A 21,487-nucleotide genomic window follows, 5' to 3' on the forward strand; every position below is an offset into this window, starting at 1 on the left:
CACTTGGTCCACAACCTTCAGAACTCCAGCACTGGCCTCTCTTCCTCTTTCCTTGGGCCGTCCACCCGAGACTCTCAATGCCAACATAGCTTGCTAATAAGACGGCTTAACTTTCAGATATCCGTCACACTGTGACAATGCCAAATTGTCTACTGTCAAATGCCCAGAAGAGATAGGGAAAAACTCAGGGCCAAGTGGCCATTGTTGCAGATGAGGGGACAGGGCCAGGTCGGGTGCAAGGACAGCCATTGCCGCTACAAATCCAATTTTCATTGTCCTTGGACTGTTACAAGATTTGATCATGATGCTACAAGATGAGTCAGATGTCTTCAGCTGTGCCTGGACAAGCCCTAGAGCCATGACAACAATCTTTGGCCTCATGCCGGAGGCGCATGCTGTAGCCTAACACAGGAGCCTGGAACAAGACTCATCTCATCAGTCTGAGGCCAAAGGAACAAGCAATCTTCTGATAGATGACTTCGGAAATTTTAAGGGCTTGTATGGCTTCATTTGGGTAGGCAAATTGGTATAAATACCACCTACCTACTAGGTAACTTGGCCCAAGTCTGTCCGCTGCAGACTTGGTTCTCATCACCCCCAACCTTGGATGATACTCTCATTAAGACTCTCAATTCTAAGCGACTATCACCCAGAGACCATGGCTTCTTCAGAAATCCTTTCACAGACTCTTCTGTCAATCACCAATACCAAGCTTTCTCAGCTTAACAAGCAGAAAGATGCCTACAACAACAGAAAGCAACTTCTCATCGAGGGTGCTGATGCACAGGCAGATCACATCAAGCGTGCTCGTGAGCTCGTCGAGGGATTCAAAGAGCTGCCCAGCATGATGTCCTCAACTCCGAGCCCTTTGATGCCACTGGAGAATCTCAACCGTTTCATCCAGCAAGCCCAGCATGATCCAGCCGTCACCGACACCTTTATCCAAGAGTACGAGTCTCAGGCCCGCAACGAATTGCAAGTCCAGTCCAACCGATACGCATTCGCTTCACTCTACGGACAGCTCGTCAATGAGTGGATCTCGGCGGGCAAGGCGCATGAGAGTGAACCTGAAGCTGCCTCCACGGCAGTGGGCCGCGAGGAAGCCCGTGTTCAACGAGCGACGTGGGAAGAGTATGTCTTCGCTGCCAAGTCTACAGACAAGGAGGCGATCAAGGAGTACTTGAGCTCCGTCTTTGAGGCTGAAGAGGAAGTCAAGGATCATCTGTCCCAGTTGAAGGACCACCTGAAGCTATTCCAGGACAACTGGTCCTTCGGCCCGCACTTCAATGTCGACAGTCTCACTGCAACGATCAAGGGCATGCTGCGAAGCGATGTATTGACAGATTTGAAGAGAGCAACATTGAAGGACTTCGTGGGGAATGAGACAGTCTTGGAGGAGATTGCCGATGTCTTAAACGTACGAATGGCTACTTTCAAGTCCTGGTCGTGGGAGAACGACCTGGTGATCGACCAGCGGCGGCAGCTCAATGGAAGATACCGCTTTTATCCCGACGAGGATCTCCTCCAATCTATTTTCCTGCACTACATCGGTATGCGCTGGGCGGTGGAATTCCATGGGAGGTTTCGAGGGCTTCTCGACGTGTGGAAACCGAATCTCAAACCCCTTGATAGCAGATCTCAGCGACGCCTGGACTTCTTCCTCGGCGTATCAGACGGATTGGCTGTCGGCGGAGTGGTTCCGGGGACATTGGAGGCAGAAAAGAAAAGCCATTTTGAGGATGAGATATTCCTCGATCAGTTGCCGAAGTCCTTCGAGGAGACGCGGGGGACCTACGGATCGATGGACGATGCCGAGACGGCAGACACGAGGAAGAGTCACATCAACGTCGTCCAGCACCTTCTCCACATGATCGAGGCAGACATTCGTTTGCAGAGGCGTTTTGGCAAGGATGTCACAGTCATCCGATCGGACTTCAAGTGGTTCGGTCCCAGCATTCCCCACTCTTCCATCGCTGCTGTGCTCGAATTCTTCGGCGTCGGTGCAGACTGGCTAGAATTTTTTAAGAAGGTTCTCGAGGCCCCCATGAGATTCAAGCAAAACCCGGAGGGTGGCCCTAGTCGAATTCGCAGGCGTGGCACCCCTTTGAGCACTCCGCTTGCGGATGTGTTTGGCGAGGCGCTGCTATTCTGTGTGGACTTTGCAGTCAATCAGAAGGCCGACGGTGCTCGCTTGTACAGACTGCACGACGACATGTGGCTCTGGGGGGATACGGAGGCTTGCGTGAATGGTTGGGAGGTCTTGGGCAAGTGTGCGAATGTTCTCGGTCTCGACTTCAATCTCGAGAAGACGGGCTCGGCTTCGATTCTGCAAGTTGAGGGGTCGTTGGACTCTGGTCTTGCCTCAGGTCTGCCCGAGGGCGAGGTCACTTGGGGTTTTTTGAAGCTTGATCGACACACCGGACATTTCGTCATCGACCAGGACGAAGTTGATAAGCATATCGAAGAGCTTCGGGTCCAGTTGGATGCGTGCAAGACTGTCTTTGACTGGATCCAGGCGTGGAACACTTACGGGGCACGTTTCTTCTCCAACTTCTTTGGCCGGCCTGCGAACTGCTCTGCCAGGGCGCATGTCGACAGCATGCTGGAGACCTTCCAAAGGATACAGAAAAAGCTGTTCCCTGACACCCCGGGCGGCGCCGGAGCTCATCTGAAGAACATGATCGCGCAACGCTTCAGCATCCCGTTGTCGGATCTTCCAGATGGATACGTCTACTTCCCACCTGAGTTCGGAGGCCTGGGCCTGAAGAATCCTTTCATCGACCTCTGTCTCATCCGTGACGCAGTGGTGGAAGATCCGGACAAGGAGGTCGATTCGTTCTTCGAGCAAGAGGCAAGGGATTGGCGGAAGGCCAGAGCTACATTTGACAGTGGCGCGATCCGGGCCAGGAGACCTTCTAGGGCTTATGACTTCAACGATCTCGAGGGCGAGCCATTCATGAGCCTTGAGGAGTTCCGCTCATACCGTGAACGTCTGAGCAAGTCTCTCGGCCATGTTTTCAGGGGATTGGTGGAGGAACCCGGGTCCAAGAACCTGACGCTCAAGGGTGCGGTCAAGGCGGTGCTTGAGCCATACCAGTGGAATGAATTGTCCAGTTATGATCAATGGGTTCTTCAGTTGTTCAGCAAGGACATGATTGCGCGCTTCGGCGGTTTGGAAGTTGTTGAGAGAGGGCTTTTGCCGCTAGGTCTGATGGGGATGCTTCGCCAGAGCAAATTCCAGTGGTTGGGCTGAGTGGTGAACAGATCTGGACCGAGAAAATTTCGGCACTTTCAACCAGGCAGGGCAGACCACGCAACCTACGCAGATGAGAATTTGGAAACAGTCCCAGCCTAGAATTGAATACATTGTAAAATTACTGTCATCTCAGGTATGCAAGAATCATGGTGTCTTGCCTAGTCAGAGCGCCTGGACGTTCGACAGAGGTGCGAGTGTGACGTGTAACTCTGTCAGCCTGTTTGAATTGATCCGAATCTATTGGCAACCTGCGTTGATGCGACCAGCACACCTTCTTCGGAACTCGGAACACGGATAAGAAAATGTGGACTAGACTTCGGGGCCTTCCGCCAACGCCACAAGGCTTCGTGTAATGCCTCTTTTGCATTTTTTAACTTCTTGTGTTTTGCACGCCATGGGGTGTCAAATGGGCAGCAGCCGATGTTGAGCCAGCCAGCTTGATTAACCACGGTGAACACTTTGTGGAGGCCTTGCATATTACCTACCATAGCGCTCCCTAGGGGGTTTTCGAAAACGGTCACTAGACCGTCCCCTTGGCTGTTAAGACGTCCCCTCCAGCTTCAAAGTGGTACCTTGTACCTCCCAACCGTTTCCTTACCAATACTCTCTGGCGACGGCTATAAGGTACATCAGTACCTTTCTTCAAGACCAGATTTTCTTCAAAACCAAAGGGTCCTTCAAAACCTTCCCTTCCCTCTTAAGACCTTCCCTCAGAGGCCCAGAATGCTCCTTCCGCCAGGGGAGAGAAGTCAACCAGAGGGCTTCAAGGGCAAGCAAGCAAGCAAAGGGCCAGCCAGGGGTCTATTCCAGAGGGGAAGACTACTAGAGGAATGGGAGAGGAATTCTCTCTCGGCCAGTCTTTACGCCGAAGCAAAAGCATGAAGTTTAAGGATTCTGAAGACTAGTGCCTTCTGAAGACCTCTTCTCTCTGAGAGACCTCCTTCTTGCTTAGAGACTGCTGAGGAAGGAAGGAACTGTTGGCAGTTATAGCCGTCGCCAGACCGTAATAGGGTGGAGACGATTTTCAAAAACCCCCAGGTGCGCGGTACGGTAGGCAGGCATGGAACACGATGGCTCTTCTGAGAGTGCACCAGGGATTGGAAGTCCCCATTGCTGGCAAGACCTCTAGCAAAACCTTTCTGATGACTGCAAATGGACTAAACAGGATATTCAAGACTTTTATGCACCTACCGTATTATGACCATCGTTATCGACATCGTGTCTCTTGAGCGCTTACCACCGTATAAAGGCGTCATGTACCTAGGTATGTCCTCGGACGTATACGGAATAGAAGCGAAACCACATAGTACGCAAACGCAAAGAATTTGAGTATCCAGAGCCTGATGAAGCAACTCAGGCGATGTGGAAGTGTTGGCCGAATTTTCAGAAGCGCAGGGGCATGTTGCTCAAAATCAGCTGGAAAGATGGATGGCTAGCCGGAGGTGTTACTGAGGTAGGACGGCCGTCTGCCGTTGTAATTTGAAGAGCCTTCTAAAATGGCAATCAACCGAAAATTGAGGCTCACTTCCGGCCCCCACAATGGGCGTCTTATCTTCGAAGACATGTGGTACGTCAAGGGGGTGGGTGCGCGCATGCATAAAGGATGCGAGAGGGAGCCAGCGTCCACCCGCCCAGTGCAAAATTTTAGGTATAGGATCCATATTAAACAATATACCTAACCGGGATTCTCCAAATTCTCAATACTTAAGGTGCAAAGCCCCTTCTAGTACCCCTTCCCCTTTGCCTTCCCCTTCGCCTTCACCTTCTAGCCTCTTAGCCCTCGAGTATTCAGTCAATACCTAAACGGTCAGTTAGTACCTAAATACATATAGGGTAGAAGGGGTGTTAGAAGGTTAGAAGGTGACAGCGAAGGTGAAGGCGAAGGTGAAGGCGAAGGGACTTGTACCTTCAGTAGCTTAAATTAGAAAAGAAATCACACAAAACACTTAGTGCTGACTCAGAAGGCACTTACAAATGTAACGGAGTTACTGGTATTTCAGGCATTGCGCGCTAAATTTCTGACCACCCTCCGATGTGCTAAGGAGGTAGGTTGTAAGCAATGCTACGAGTATTGGAGAATGTCTTATTAGTGATGTGTGTATTGAAGTGTTGACTTTTCCGAAATCTTGCTATTTGAGGCTGTTGCTAAAACGGAACGTAAACTTATTAGAGGCTTTATGAGATATTAACGGTTGCATTGAATTGATGAACTGAGCCTGGTTTCCTTGTATGCTGACAGCCTTCTCTATAAAATGCCATTGGAAACAGGAATACCATTTACATTCACTCCGTGTTCTATCCATTTACTCCATTGTTGCTCAATATCAAGCACATATTTTACAGTTTACTCTCCCCTTACAAACCTACCTATGTATCTTTGAGGTTCCTATGCACTGCTCTGTTCCTGAATCATGAGCTTCACAGAGGATAAGCTGCCTTCCCAGGACAAGGTCGAGGAGACCCATCCAACAACACTGGACCCGTCAGCTTCAGGTGACGATGGGAGGCCTCAACCCAAGTCTGTTGGGTTTAAGCTTACTGTGCTCTTCCTTTGCACTGTCACTGTTGCAGGAGCCATGGACGCTGTGATAGTTGCAGCTTGCTTGCAAGCTATAGCAGAAGACTTGAGAAGCAGCTCCAATGAATCCTTCTGGGTCGGAACATCATTCCTCCTTGCACAGACTGTCACAATACCCATGTATGGAACAACAAGCGAGATTTTTGGACGCAAGTGGCCTATCCTTCTGGCTGTCTCTATCTTCACAATTGGGAGCATCTTATGTGCTACTGCCAAAACGGTTGCATGGTTGATCGGTGCGCGAGTCGTACAAGGCATTGGAGCTGGCGGCATGATTCAACTCGTGCAGGTCATTTTGTCGGACATCAGCACAATGAGTGAGCGGGGTCTGTATATGGCATTCGCAGCCTTGGCTTGGAGCTTGGGAACAAACATAGGGTAAGTATGAAATTTTGCATTTCACTCGCACCCCAGCTGGAGTCTTCATTAACGGCATCTGAAAGAATACCAATTGGTGGAGCTATTGGTACCTACGCTACTTGGCGTTGGGTTTTCTGGATCAATGTTCCGATATGTGTTCCGTCCATCATCGGCCTGATCTTCTGCATGCATTTGCATCAAGATTCATCCTCCTTCATCAAAAGAATTGGTATGGTCGATTGGCTCGGTCTTTTCACCGTTACCAGTGCATCCACTCTATTCTTAGTGGGCCTCACTTCGGGAGGGGTCTCCCATCCCTGGGATTCTGGCAAAGTTCTCGCACCTCTGATCATAGGCTTCCTGCTCTATGTGGTCTTTATTTGTATCGAATGGAAGGTCGCGGCGAGACCGATGATGCCGTTGAGGATTTTCAACGACAGGTCTGCTGTTACTGGGTTCGCAACTAGCTTTCTTCAAGGGCTGATAGTTTGGTGCTACACTTACTACTTCATTCTCTTTGTAAGTCACCCAGGCTACGATAAGTGGAAAACACTGACAAAGTTGAAGTTCCTCGGGGGGCTCCAGCACAGCCTTCTTCATTCTGCACTCGAGAGCATGACGACGCTGGCCTATAGTGCACCGGCAGGCCTGGTGGCAAGCATCATCGTCAAGCGGACACAGAGGTTCAAATACCTGATCTGCATTGGGTGGGCCCTGCTCGCGGCAGGAATGGCCTCAAATGCAAGACCCACATGCCTCGGCCATACTGAATCTTGGTAGTAGGCTAACCGGTCACATTCTAGGTCACAATGAACCCAGAGAGTAGCAAGGCCGTTCTATATGCTCCTCGCTGCTTGGCATCCATTGGTGCCGGAATCCTGTTTCCAACGCCTTTATTTGCAGTGCAAGCACGGCAAAGAGGACAGGATATTGGCATTGCAACTAGTGTTCAGGTCTTCGCTCGCAGTCTCGGCACAACTTTTGGAGTCGGAATTGGCGGAGTCGTTTTTCAAAATGAATGGACGAGGGTCGTATCTGGCAAGGTAAGGGAGAACAAGATACCAGAGGGCCTAGCAATTCCTGGCAGTCATGCTGAGATTGCATACACAATTATCGAAAGTTTTCCAAGGGACATACAAACGGCATATCGATGGGTATTTTCAGACAGCCTAAGAACTGTCTGGTGGCTATTGATGGGCTTGTCAATTGGGGGTTTCTTGATCAGTGTGACGGCAAGGAATGACAAGGTGGCGGGTGGGCTATCTGGGTCGCAGAATTTCCGTGACAAGACAGTGAACAAGCTCGAGGAAGGAAGATAGCTATTTTGTCATCATGTGATATTGAGCACCAAAATAAATCCCGCGAAAGCACAATTCGAAGCTTATTGGTTGTTGTTTTCTTCTTTTTCTTTCCAGCGGATACGAGAGAGCAATGGTACAGCCAATACCCGACGGATTTGCTCCTGCACCACACCTGGAAGACCACGTTGCCGAGACCCGCTGGGAACAAGGACCAAAGGCCAAGAAGTTCGAGCAAGTCATCGTCTGCATGAAGCGACTCTTCGATACCACAGTCATGACATCTGCTGCATATCCGTCAGAGCAACTCTAGGAGAGCTCCCTTCGGCCGCCATCCTAAGGTCTTCAGCCACAGAGCCCTACTAGTAATCTTCTGGCCCGTGCAGTGATGAACAATTTCCCCTGGCCGGGTCAAGCCTACGCTGCAGTTCGAGCAGTGGCAGGGTGAAAGGTACGTGGTTTTCCAATCATAATGTAAATCATTGTGTCGTCAACACGGAGAATATCCAGGTCTGTCATGCGAACCGCTTTTGATATTCGTGGCATCTGGCCGACAGCTCGCGACCAGGCCTTGATTAGAGGGTACAATAGACGCTCCTCGGGCACGAGGCGGAACGTCCAGCAAGAGGTCACCCCTGGTTGCAAGATATCGACGATCTGGTTGAACTCCCTGGTAGCTCTGGATTCATCGGATCCATAACCAGGAGGCATATCTGCGTCCGTAGCGCCAGCTGGCTCGATGCCAATTGGGTGTAGCTCATCCGGGGGAAGGAAGGGAGGACTGTGGACACCAATTCCATCCGGTGCGTGAAAGTACCATTCGACCGATGGTGTGATCATGTCGAACCTAATTACCATAGCAGTCAAACCCTGCCAGAAGGGAACGGGCTCCGGGAGCGATTTAAGCCCGAGTCCGAATGGCCCGGGCCATAGTAGAGAAGAGTCAGTACTGGTTTCGCTTCTATTCCGCATTCGTCCGGGGACATACATAGGACCTTCATACAGTGGTAAACGCTGACCAGGTGCTTCCGGCGCTTGACGTATTGATCACATCTCACATTTCACATCTCAGGGCCTACTCAACAAGCCCATTCTCACCAAATGCTTCCGTGGATGGAGTACAGCTGCACGGGCCGTCCTATTGTACCTAGCAGACTACTGTGTAGATTGTTCTCTGTCCGACCAAGACCTAATTAAAACACCATGGTCCCACGTGCACTACTACCAACAGATGGGGGCTTTGGATCGTGTGGTCATAACCAGAGCACTCAGCCGAAGGCTTCTCCAGCAGCACGACGCTAGACCCACGCTGGTAGACTTAGACAACTACCTGATGATATGATGCAGCACGCCCTGCACAGTGTTAGATTCTGCACATCTTTCGATGTTTTTTGATCGTCTGGCTGTCTGAGGATGTCGATGATGGGGTTGGAGCTTGTGGGGCTGATGCAGGCTTCTGGCTGCTGTCCAAGGAATGCAAGCACTAGTTCACCAACAGCTGCAGAACATTGATTGATGCAACGATGTAAGATAAGAAGCCTCGTACGAGATCCACCTCAATGACACAGCAACGTGTGGGGTCCAGTGGCCAGGCTAGTGTGTTCAGGAAAAGATTGTGGGACTTAAACTACGAGTTTGATTGAGAAGTCCGCGTTCCTGAAGCTGCAACAACACAATTACAAACCTGGGCACCTCGGGCTGGGTCCGATGTAGCGCGGAAGTTCACTTTACTACCAAGTATGGATCATCTTTGGGGTGGCGGGGGGGAGGATAACCTCTAGCAACCAAGTAGTGAGTGAGGGTGCAGGGAAGCCGACCAATTCTATATGTTAGATGGCATGGAATGGATGAGGAAGGAATGGATGAGGAAAAAATTTGTCTTCCTGGATCTCAAGACAACATTGAAAGCACGAACAGTAATTAGCTGAACCGAGAGATTTTGCATCACCTTGGCTTCCAACGGTTTCTGATGAGATTGCTGCCTAGGTAGCAATTCCGAACCTGTATCACAATCAAGTAGGTCTGTCCATGTCATAGGCTAATTTTTCAATGTGTGTGTCCTATGAATTCGGCGCCCCATGGACGGGAGTCTCCCGGCTGGAGCCAACCGCAGTTTATCACTCGCTTCTTGTGGACTTTTGACAAATAAGTCTGGACTCAGCACCACGAGTCAGTGCCAGGCTGCTTGGGGTTCAGGTCCAGACCCACCCTCAGCCCGAGATAAGGCTTCAAAACAGGCCCGCTCACGCGGCTGGGCGGCCCAACGGCTCAAGCATGTGCTGCTACTGGTGGGTTTTGCGGCTAAAATGTGGCCGATCCACGAATCCACTGGCGTGGATTTGTGACGAACAACTTTGAAGTTGCACTTGCCTGTGAGTAGGTAAAATGAGGATTCAGGTGGCACCTCTTGCGGCATGTTGGTTGCAATTTGTTTGGACAGACCCAGAAAACATCCTGCGCCTCTGTGTTGTTGGTCACAGGTTGCGCCGATGAAATTGAAGATGCCTCCACATTGATGCGACTCTACTCAGGTAAGTTGCAGCTGACCTTTACACCAGCATTATTCGGCTTTTGAAATGGCCCAACTATGGAGATCAGCAATTTTGGGTCAGATCTGACTTCGGTCTTATCAATTGATTCCAAGCCTCTTGCCTCGGTATTCTGGAGGTGATGATCGTGCCGGTGACATTCGGCACGATTATCAATTGTGTGCGTGCCCAACTTCTGTGTCAAACGCAAAATTGGGGTTCCCAGAACAAAACAATCGTCAAACATACACCCACCAAATTGGAACAATGTTTTTGCCAAGTCTCGATCGGAGGGCTGACGAAGTAGCTTCCGATGCTACCTTTACTCATCCACCTCCGGCTGTTGCTCATGACACTTTCCTCGTCAGTCCTATATTCACGTAGCTCCAGCAAAGATGAGATACTGACCACAGTCAATCAGGGTATTGTATGGGCAGGAACCTGGTTATCATTCATTTTCCTTCTACTTCGTCTGGTCTCACGCTTTCGGGCAGAAACACGGCGATTCTTCTTGGACGATGGACTCGCGGCTTTTGCATGGGTTCTCGTGCTTGTAACAGCAGCGTTGTGGCAATGGATAGTAGATGACATGTACTACATCCTCAACATCAGCGCAGGCTTGGTAGCTCCCGACGCAAACTTCTTCCCGAGGCTTACTGTGTTTGCTCGAATACAGTTCGTTGTGCAATTCTTCTTTTACACAACTTTATTCGCTGTTAAGCTCTCCTTTCTGTTCTTTTTTAGGAGGCTTGGCCAGAGGGTTCAGGGACAACAATACATCTGGTGGCCTGTTCTGTTTTTCTCAGTGGTCAGTTATGTTGTTTCCCTCGGCGACGTCGAATACATCTGCGAGCTCGGCCCGGCAGAAACGTTGGTCACGTATTGCAACACGGATCCTGCGACAAGCTTTTCAGTGGCCACTTTGAAAGCCAATTGCGCCTTGGATGTCTTCTCAGACTTTCTAAGTAAGTTGAAATCCACGACGTGAACGTATCTAGTTCATCGATATTGATTCAGATACTTGTGTTAGTTATGTTGATACCTATCTCCATCCTTTGGAATGTGCGAATTCCATGGGGCAAAAAAGCTGTGTTCCTCGAATTGTTCTCCCTAACGCTTATCACAATCGTTGTTGCCATTGTTCGGGCTGTGAACATCAGCTCGACGAGGCGAGGATCCGGTCAAGAAGACACTACCTTCGTGTGGCTCTGGAGTGCAATACAGGCTCCCCTTGGTATGAAAGTCTCACATCAGTTTCCCTGGCCGGGTTCGTGAAGTTCGCTGATAAGAGAAACTGTTGTTTTGCTGCAGCCGTCATTATTTCATGCTCCTCCTCTTTTCCTCAGCTTTTCAGCCAGGGTAATTCGAAGAGGCAGAAGCCCGTGTGGACACCTACAGATACTTACAACCAGAGATTCAAACCGCGCATGAAAGCAGCCGCCAAAGAAAGTAGCACCTCCCATGATCTGTCCTCGATCATTTCAGTGCCAGCACAATCCTCACCAGATCTGAATAGCCGCAGAGGTCTGAACGTGCAACGCACGCAGTATACTGCGTCATTTGACAGTCTTGAAATGTATGCAGAGGGACCCGAACAGGCTTCAACTGAACAGGCTGAGCAGGTTCACGTGATCATGCCACAACCTATTCACCACCAAGACGGCCTGGCTACATCGCGTCTGGAAGTATGGTCCGAAACCGACACGGATGTCCCGGAGAAGCACCAAATCACGAAGCACTTTACATACACTGTTACGACGGAGCCTGCGGGGTTATGTTGTGGGGGTCAACAAGCGCATCTTTGACGGAGACAGAAGGGAAACTCAGATGATCAGACTTCGTAACTAGCAAAGGCCCATCCATGAGCTCAGGTCACAGAGGCGTACCCACAGATGTAGGTATTCAACTATAGAAAATTCAGTCTAGGTAGGCATATTCAAGTTCAGGATCAACAAGGATAGAAACACTGTTGTACGAATTTGGCAACCTGTAGTCTCAATAATTAAGGGGAGCAGTAATGCCTTATAGCCTCGGGCATAAGAAATTTGGAATCCGTCACATTCTCAATGTCTAGGGTACCCACATCAACTGGAACGCCTGTAAATTCTGCCGAGGGCACGACTTGGAGTGCTTCAGCTGCGTGTTCAACATCATGTGTCCCGCCCAGTAATGGGCTTGCGCGTGCCTTGTTCCTCGTTTCATGGCGACACCACGCAGATGAGGTTAGGCCAAAGTAACCCAGCTCATGTCAAGGGTCGCCTAGGTCTTTACCTACTTAGTAATTAGTGCCAGGGCCACGTCTCATGCACTGTATCAGGGCGCAAATTTGCACGGTATGATCCACATCAGCACAGGCGTGCTGTGCCACTCAACCCTGGAGTCCACGGGTGCTGCTGGTGGGCCGCTCGAAGCCGGGAGCTACCCTTTCTCACTCTTGCCCTCACTGGCCGGCAAACTTTCTAACCATGTTGGACGTCCTGGATCAATCAATGCATTGCTAGCTTATCTCTAACACACAGACCTCCTTAAGCCCACATTTTTTAGCGTAAACTCCCCACCCATTCTAGGTAGGGAGTCTACACTTAAAAATATTAGTAACTATTAAGCCTTATATAAATATAGCTAGAAGATAAAAAATAAAAAGTAAATAATAAAGGTTTATAATTAAAATATAATTATAATTATAATAAAAAAACTAAAAGTATTAAATTAAATATTAATCTATATATAATAATATTAATATATTTATTTATTTATAAATACTACTTTTTTTAAATTATTTTAATTATATTAATTATTTTAATATTACTTTTATTATATATAAACCCTTATATATTATAAATTATAACTAATTTAAATTCTAATAAAAATACTAATATTTATATATATATTATATTTAATATTATTTAATAATAGTTAATAATATACTTTTAATATAATTAGTTATATAATAATATATTTAAATTATTAGTTCTTTTATAAATATATTAAACTTAATATATTAAGCTAAGTAATAAAATAATATTATAAAAGTTATTAAAATATTATTAAAATATTATATAACTTTATTTTAAGCTTAAAAATATTATAATAAATAATTACTTATTAAGTTTTATTAAAAGTAATTTTAATAATAATAAAAAATAATATAAATATAAATTAATTTTATAAAAATATTTTAAAAATATTATTATATAAATAAAAGCTTTAAAAAAGTTATATTAGTTTACCTATAAATAAAAGGAGGTAAATAATAATTAAATATATAACCTTTATAATTTTTTATTAAATAAATATATAATTTAAAAGGAAAATATATTTTATTAATATATTAAACAACCTAATTATTTATAATTTTTTAAATATTAAATATTATTATTTATAAACTTAATATTAATATAATTATTAATAACCTAATTATAATAATAAATAAAAAAATAGCTATTTTAAAAAAAGGTTTATTTTAAAGTTTAATTTATTTAAAAATAATTAACTCCTTTAACTATATAATAATATAATATAATTATTTAAGTTAACTATTAATATTAATTATTTATATTATAATATTAATTATATATAAATAAACTTAAAAAAATATATTAATATTTATAGTTTTTATTATAACTTCTTTAAAACTAATAAATTAAATACTAAACTATTTAAAATCTAACTATTAATAAAAGAAAATAATATAAATAATTATAATTATTTTTATTTAATATATAACTTTATATATAAAAATAGTTTATTTATTTAAAAATTATAAAATTATATTTTATTTTAAATAATATAAATATTTATATTATTAATACTTTTATTAATAAGTTTATTTTATATAAACTTTTATAATATATTAGTAAAAGTCTATTATTTTTAAGGGTTTAATTAATAAATATAAATATAAGTATTTATTTATTTTATTTTATATTAAAAGTATTATTAAATTATAAATAAAATAAAATATATTTTAGTATATAGTAGACTTCTTATTTATATTAGATAAAAGTTTACTATATTTAAATATAATATTTACTATTAATAAAATATTTAATTATTAATATTTTAAATTTTAATATTTATTTTTATATTAAACTATATATAAAAATATTAAATTATATTTAAAAATAGCTAAATATAACCTTTATTATTATATATATAATTTAAAAATAATTATTTAATATAATAACTTTAATTATTTTAATAAAGTTTAAAACCTTATTAATAATAAGTAAAACTACTTTATTAATTTTATAATTATTATTTATTTTAATATACCTAAATAATAAGGTAGTTATATTTAATAAATAAACTTTAATTTATAATATAAGTTTATTATAATTATAATCTAATAATATTTTATAATATTTAACTAGCCTTAATTAAATATTAATATAGCTTATTTTAAGCTTTATTTATAAGCTTTTAAATAAAAGAAAAAAATCTAATATTAAAGCTTTTATTATTAATTATATAAATATAAACTTCTATTATATATTATTTCTTTAAGTAGAAATAATTTATAAAAATAAAGTAAAATATTAAATATATATAATATTTATAATAAATTATTTAAAAACACTTATATTTTAATAATAAGTTTTATAAAATATATTTTTAATTTATAATAATTATAAAACTATTAGTTATATATATTATATTAAAAATAATTAGTAACATTTATAAAATATATATAAAAATATTAATAAATAAAGGTCTTTTTATTAGCTTTTATATTAAGTTTAATTATATTAAGTTATTTTTAAAACTATTATAATATTAAAATTTAATAATTAAATTTAAAGTTATAATATTTTATAATATTTAAGCTTTAACTTAAATTAAATTTATTAATAAAAAAATATTAAATATTATAAGGTTATATTATTTTTTTATAATTTAAATACTTAATTTATTATTTTAATTATTTATAGTTTATTTATATATAGCTTAATAATTAAAGGAAATAAATTTAAATCTAATTATTATAGGTTTTATAAAATTATAAAAATATTTTTAATATTATTTTAAATAAAATCTTAAATAAAATTTAAAACTTAATTTTAATATAAAAATAAACTAATAATTATAAAAATAAAAATATTATTAATATTAAATTTTATAGCTAGTATTAATATATATAATATATTAAAATATTATTAATTTTAATAAGGTAAACTAATAAAGTAATTATAGGCTAATTTATAATATTATAATCTAATTATTAATATTCTTTTAAAAGGTAAATTATATAATTATAAATTAAAAATATTTAATATAATATAACTTTTAAATAAAAAGTTATATTTAAATAATAAGTTTAAAATAATATTCTTAAAGCTAATATAATTAAATATATTATTATTAAATATAAGTTTAAGTTTATTAACTAAGTTAATAAGTATATTAATTATAATTATATTAATAATATTAAATATAATAAAACTTAATATATAATATTTAATTAACTTTTACCTAGTTTATATAATATAGCTTATAAATAGTAGCTATTTAAAAGGCTATTAAGTAATTTTAATTAATATTATAAAAGGGTTTATATATTAAATAATTTAATAAATAATATTTTTAATATAATTAAAAGTTATTTTTAATAGTATATTTAAATAAATATTAAATTATAATAAATTTAACTTTTAAATATATAATTAAAAATAAAAATATTATTTAATTAGCTAAATAAATAAAATAAAATATATTTAAAATTAAAGTTAAATAATATTATATTAAAGGTACCTACCTTTAAGAAGAAGAAATTAAATAAAAAAACTTTTAAATATTACTAATAATAATAACTACTTATATATTATAAATTATAATAATATATAAAATATTTATATATATAACTTAATAGTAAATAAATAAAATAACTTTTTTATTATAATATTTATATAAATTCTTAATAAATTAAAATATAAACTTTCTATTAAAATTAAGTAGAGAGTCTACTATTTAAAATAATTAATTATAAAAATAAATATACCCCCTTAAAAAATAATTTTATTTAAATTAAGTTAAATTTAAACTCTTATCTTTCTTTAAATATATAATAATATAATAACTCTTTTATTATAATACTATTAAATAAAAATATATTAAAAGCTATTAATATTATTAAAAATATTTAATTTATATATTTTAAGCTAATTTACTAATTTAATAAGTTAAAATAAATATACTATTTTCTTTATATAAATATTTTAATTTTAATAAAATTTTAATTTAAAATTATTAGTTTAAATATTTAAGCTTTTACTTTTAAATATATATATAAATTTATACTCTTACTATTTATTAGTATATAAATAAATAAAAATACCTTAAACTTTAAATTATAAATTTAAATTTAAACTTAAACTTAAATTTAAATATAATTATAGCCTAAATATTATATATAATATAAATATAATATATACTAATATATAAGTATAATATAAGTTGCTAAATAAAGTTTTAAATAAATATACCTTATTAAATAAAAATACTAACTTATTATATATTAAATATTTAAATATTCTTAAATAATATTATAATTAATTATTTTTTTAATAATATAAATATTATAATTATAAAATCTAATTAAAAATATTTAAAAATATAAATTAATAATTTAAATATTTATATAATAATAAATAATATATATACTTTTAACTTTATTAAATTAGGCTATTAATTAAAACTTTAATTATAAGATTTTATTTTTAAAAATATAAAGTAAATTACTAGCCAACTATACTATTTATTAATTATTAAATATAAATAATTAATATAATATAAATTTAAATTTTTATTAATTTATTTTATTATAATTTAAGTTATAATTATCTTTATTTTATAATTATATAAATATAGCTATAAAAAGTATATATATATTAATTAGTAATTTTATATATTTAATAAGCTAAATATTATAATAATTACTATTATTTAATAAAGTCTAACTAAATTTTCCTCCTTAAATAACTACTATTATTTAATAAAACTAAACTATTTATATATAATACTTAATATCTTAACTTCTAATATTAAAATAGTAAAATAATATATAAATATATAAAATTAAAATATAAGGTTTTAATTTTTATTTAAAAAAAAATAACCTATTTATTAACTTAATATTTTCTTCCTTATTTAACTTTATAAAATAATAAATTACTAATAATATAAATAAAATAAATTACCCTACTTATCCTATATATATACTTAAAGCTTTATTTAATAATAAAAATAATAATTTTATATAACTAGTTAGCGGCTTTAAGGTACTTTAATAAGTACTTAAATATAAGCTTTAGCACGTTAAAAACTATAATACTTAATAAAATAAATAACCTACTTATTAAGTTCTACCTACTTTCCTAAAAAAAAAAAAAAAAACTCCTTTTTTCCTTCTAAATATTAAAATACTAAATCTAAATAGCTTTTATTTTTATTTATATTTATAACTTTCTTATTACCTATATTTAATAAAGGCTCCTAACCTTTATTATTTAAAGGTAATAAGTTACTAAAACTAAAAAAAAAAGTTAAAAATAATATTAGCTTAATAAGCTTATTATTAATATCTATAATTATATTACCCTTTTTTTTATTTTCCTTTATATTAAATACTCTTTAATTTAAAATAAAAATAAATAGGTTAAATAAGCTATAATATATTATAAAAGAAATAGGCTTTATTCTAACTATTATATATATAATTTATATAAATACCTTTTATTATTAAAAATAATTTTTAATAATTAGAGCCCTTATATAACCTTATTAAAAACTATATTAAAACTAATATTTATTATATATTAAATTAAATATATTACTAATAATTTAAATAAAAGCTATAATTAAATTTTATTAATAAATAATATATTAAAAGTATTACCTAATATAAAAGCTATACTCTATATAATAATAGTTATTATTAATAAATATATTAACTATTAATAAATCTAATAGTTTTTAACTTATTAATTATTTAACCTTATTATAAAATAATATTTTTAATAATAGAAATATATATTTTAATATAATTTTATATAAGTATTATAAATTAAATTAATAAAGGTTAATAAAAATAAAGAGATTAATATAATATATATTTTTAATTTAATTAGTAAACTTTCTATTAAAAATAAATAAAAGTCTATTAATTAATTTTAATATTATATATTATAAAAAAGTTATATATTAAGATTACTATTATTTATTTTATTATCTCCTCTATTATTATTCTTTTATAACTTTAAAATTATTAAATATTACTTAAAAATATTAGTTTTAAATCTATAAAATAAAATATAAAAGAAAATACTATATAAATATACTATTATTATTATAATTACTACTACTATTACTATTATTACTACTATTATTATTAATAACTATCTTAAAAATATTATACTTATAAATAGCACTTTTAGTATTTTAAAGTATAATATTAAGTAATATAAACTCCTTATTATACTAAAATAAAAGTTTATATTACTTAAATAAAACCCTAATTATACTAATAACTAAACTTTATTTAAATATTATTTATCTACTTATACTAACCACTTATTAAAACTACTTTTAACTAACTCTTTTATTATATAATACTTTCCTAACCTACCTTTCTCTAATTTATTTTTTTAATTAATATTAACCTTTTTTTAAACTATTAATACCTAATTTTATAATAAATTAAATAATTTATTACTCTTTTTATTAAGAAATTCCTACTTTTTTAAAGCCTAAACCTTTTTTATAAGCTATTTAAAGCTATTTATATTTAATATAATCTATTTAAGCTATTCCCCCTTATTTCTAACCCTATAATATAAATAATTAATTATATATTAAACTTTATCCTTTATAAATATCCTATTAATAAATATAAAGTAATAAATTAATATTAATATAAAATATTAGACCTCTTTAATATATTATATTAAAAGTAACTTAAAAATAATATTACTTAAAATATCTATATATAGCTTCTTACTACTAAAAGCTAGTAAATATTAAATAATAATATTTTAAATATTATATTATTACTTTAATATACCTTACTATTATAATAAAGTTTTAAATTCACTAATCTCTTATATTTAAAATCTATACTACTAAACTCTTAAAAGTATTTTATAATATAAACTTAAAAGCATTTAGTATTTAAAAATACTTTATACTCTAAATTTAGCTATTTTTATTATTTAATCTTAGCTTTTATCTAATTTATAGGCCTAATATTCTAAATATTTTATAATAATAAAGCCTTATTTTACTTATTTTCTATTTAAATTAAAAGTTTATAATCTCCTTAAATATATTACTTACTTTTAAAATTATACTAATATTACTTTTATATTACTTATTTTATAGCCTATTTATTTAGCCTTAATACTATTATTTAATAATATTATATAATAAAACAGCTAGGTTTTATAAGTTAATTAATACTTAGTCTTTAAATAAGCTTTAAAAATAGAAATTTTAATAATTATTAAAGTTATATTTTATTTATATTAAAATAGTTAAATTAATAATAAAGTAAATATTATAAACTATCTTTATTTAAATATCTTCCTTATACTATATTTATTATACTATTATAAGTTTAAAATATCTAACTCTTATAATAAGTTAAACTATATAATAATACTAATATTATTAATATTAAATTTAATACTAAATAATATAATTAATAATATAATATAATATTTAAAATCCAACTTTTTATACTCTTTAAATATCTAATTCTAATTTAACTTTTAAATATTTATATTAAACTACCTATAAAGTCTATAACCTATTTATTTTAAAAGCTATATTTATTTTAAAGTACTTAATAAAAGTTTTAAGCCTAAAAAGCTAATTTTATTATTAATATATATAAGAGTCTTAGCTATAATTATAAAATTAATAAAATTTACTTTATTAAATAAAAATATAAATATATAAAATTAAATAAATATTTATAAAGAAAAGACTATATAATAATTAATAACTTAAATTAATTAACTAAAATATAAATTATTTTAGTATTATTAATATTTAGCCTTATATATTTAAATATATAGTTCTAATTAACCTAATTAAATATAGTTATATATATAAATAAAGGTATTAATTATAATATTAGTAATTTAATTTAATAAATAAGGAAAAAGTAGACTAAAACTTCTTTTATATAGTAATTATATATATCTTATTAATAACTATAATATTAATTATATTATTAAATAATAGGTTATAATAAAGCTTTATAAAGTAGGTATTTAATACCTATTTAAAACTTATTATAATATAAATATATTTTTATAGCTTATTTTCCTTTATATAGCTAGATTTTATTTAAATATAAATAATATTTAAAATAATAAATTTCCTATCTTTAATAAATAAAAGTTTATAATATAAAATAATAGCTATATATACCTTTAAATATAAGTTTATATTAACCTAAATAGGGTATAAACTAGCTATATTAAATATAATATTTTAATCTACTCTTTCCAAGCTTAATAAGGGATATAAAATAAATTATAATTTTATTTTATAGCCTTATAAATATATATTAAAATATATTTTTATTATATCTAATAATAGCAATTAATATTATATTTTACTTTTAATAATATAATAATAACTTTAATTTAACTATTATAAGCTAGTAAATAACTAGTTATATACTTAATTATAATTATAGCTTTATAAAATAAAATCTTATAAAAAACTTTTAAAAGTTTATAAAATAAATACTTATATATATATTTATTTTAATTATATTTAAACTATATATTAAAATAAAATTAATATTTAGGTTTTTATTTAATAAAGTTTTTTATTATATTTTTAAATTTTTAAAAGGGTTAATTAAAAATTTAAATATAGGTAATTAATAATATTATTTAAATTTTTTATTTAAAATATTAAATAAATATAATTAATTTTTAAAAATAACTTAAAATAAAATAAAAGTAAAAATAAAAATTTTTATTTAAAATTATAATTTAAATAGCTATTTTAATATAATTTTAGCTTCTAGTAATAGTATTATTAATAAGTAATAACTAGGTGTATATTTACTTTTTATATAATTTAGTTCCTTTAATTTAAATTTTTTATATTTTAGTTTTAAATATTCTTTATTTATATTTAAATACTATTTAATAATTAATCTAGCTACAAAATTACTATAAGGTATAAAATCCCTACCCAAAATAGGTAGAAAATTTATATTAAGTTATATATATCCTCACCTTAATATTAGGGTACTTAATAGTATGGATAATTTATATATGCAAACTCCCCACCTATTCTAGATGGAGAGTCTACGCTTATATATTACGTGAATAACGGTTAGGCTGCAGGCCTAGCCAAGGGCATCTAAACATTTAAGATAATTGCTGGCCCCTTCATTATCCTCAATTGCTATAAAGCTTCATTCCAATGCATTCCTTGCTCATCAATT

The 21,487-nt window shown here is 33.8% G+C and overlaps 1 protein-coding gene across 1 annotated transcript; it reads left to right on the forward strand.

Annotated features, from left to right (window-relative positions):
- Window positions 1-658: 658 nt before the first annotated feature.
- KVR01_010699 (uncharacterized protein) lies at window positions 659-3,253 on the forward strand (the record flags this gene model as incomplete). The annotated part of the gene is made up of 1 exon (XM_044794236.1): window positions 659-3,253. The coding sequence occupies one exon, from the start codon at window positions 659-661 to the stop codon at window positions 3,251-3,253; it is 2,595 nt and encodes an 864-aa protein (XP_044640858.1).
- Between the last annotated feature and the right edge of the window lie 18,234 nt (window positions 3,254-21,487).

Source organism: Diaporthe batatas (genome assembly GCF_019321695.1).
Source record: "Diaporthe batatas strain CRI 302-4 chromosome Unknown Contig00013, whole genome shotgun sequence".
Lineage (NCBI taxonomy): Eukaryota > Fungi > Ascomycota > Sordariomycetes > Diaporthales > Diaporthaceae > Diaporthe > Diaporthe batatas.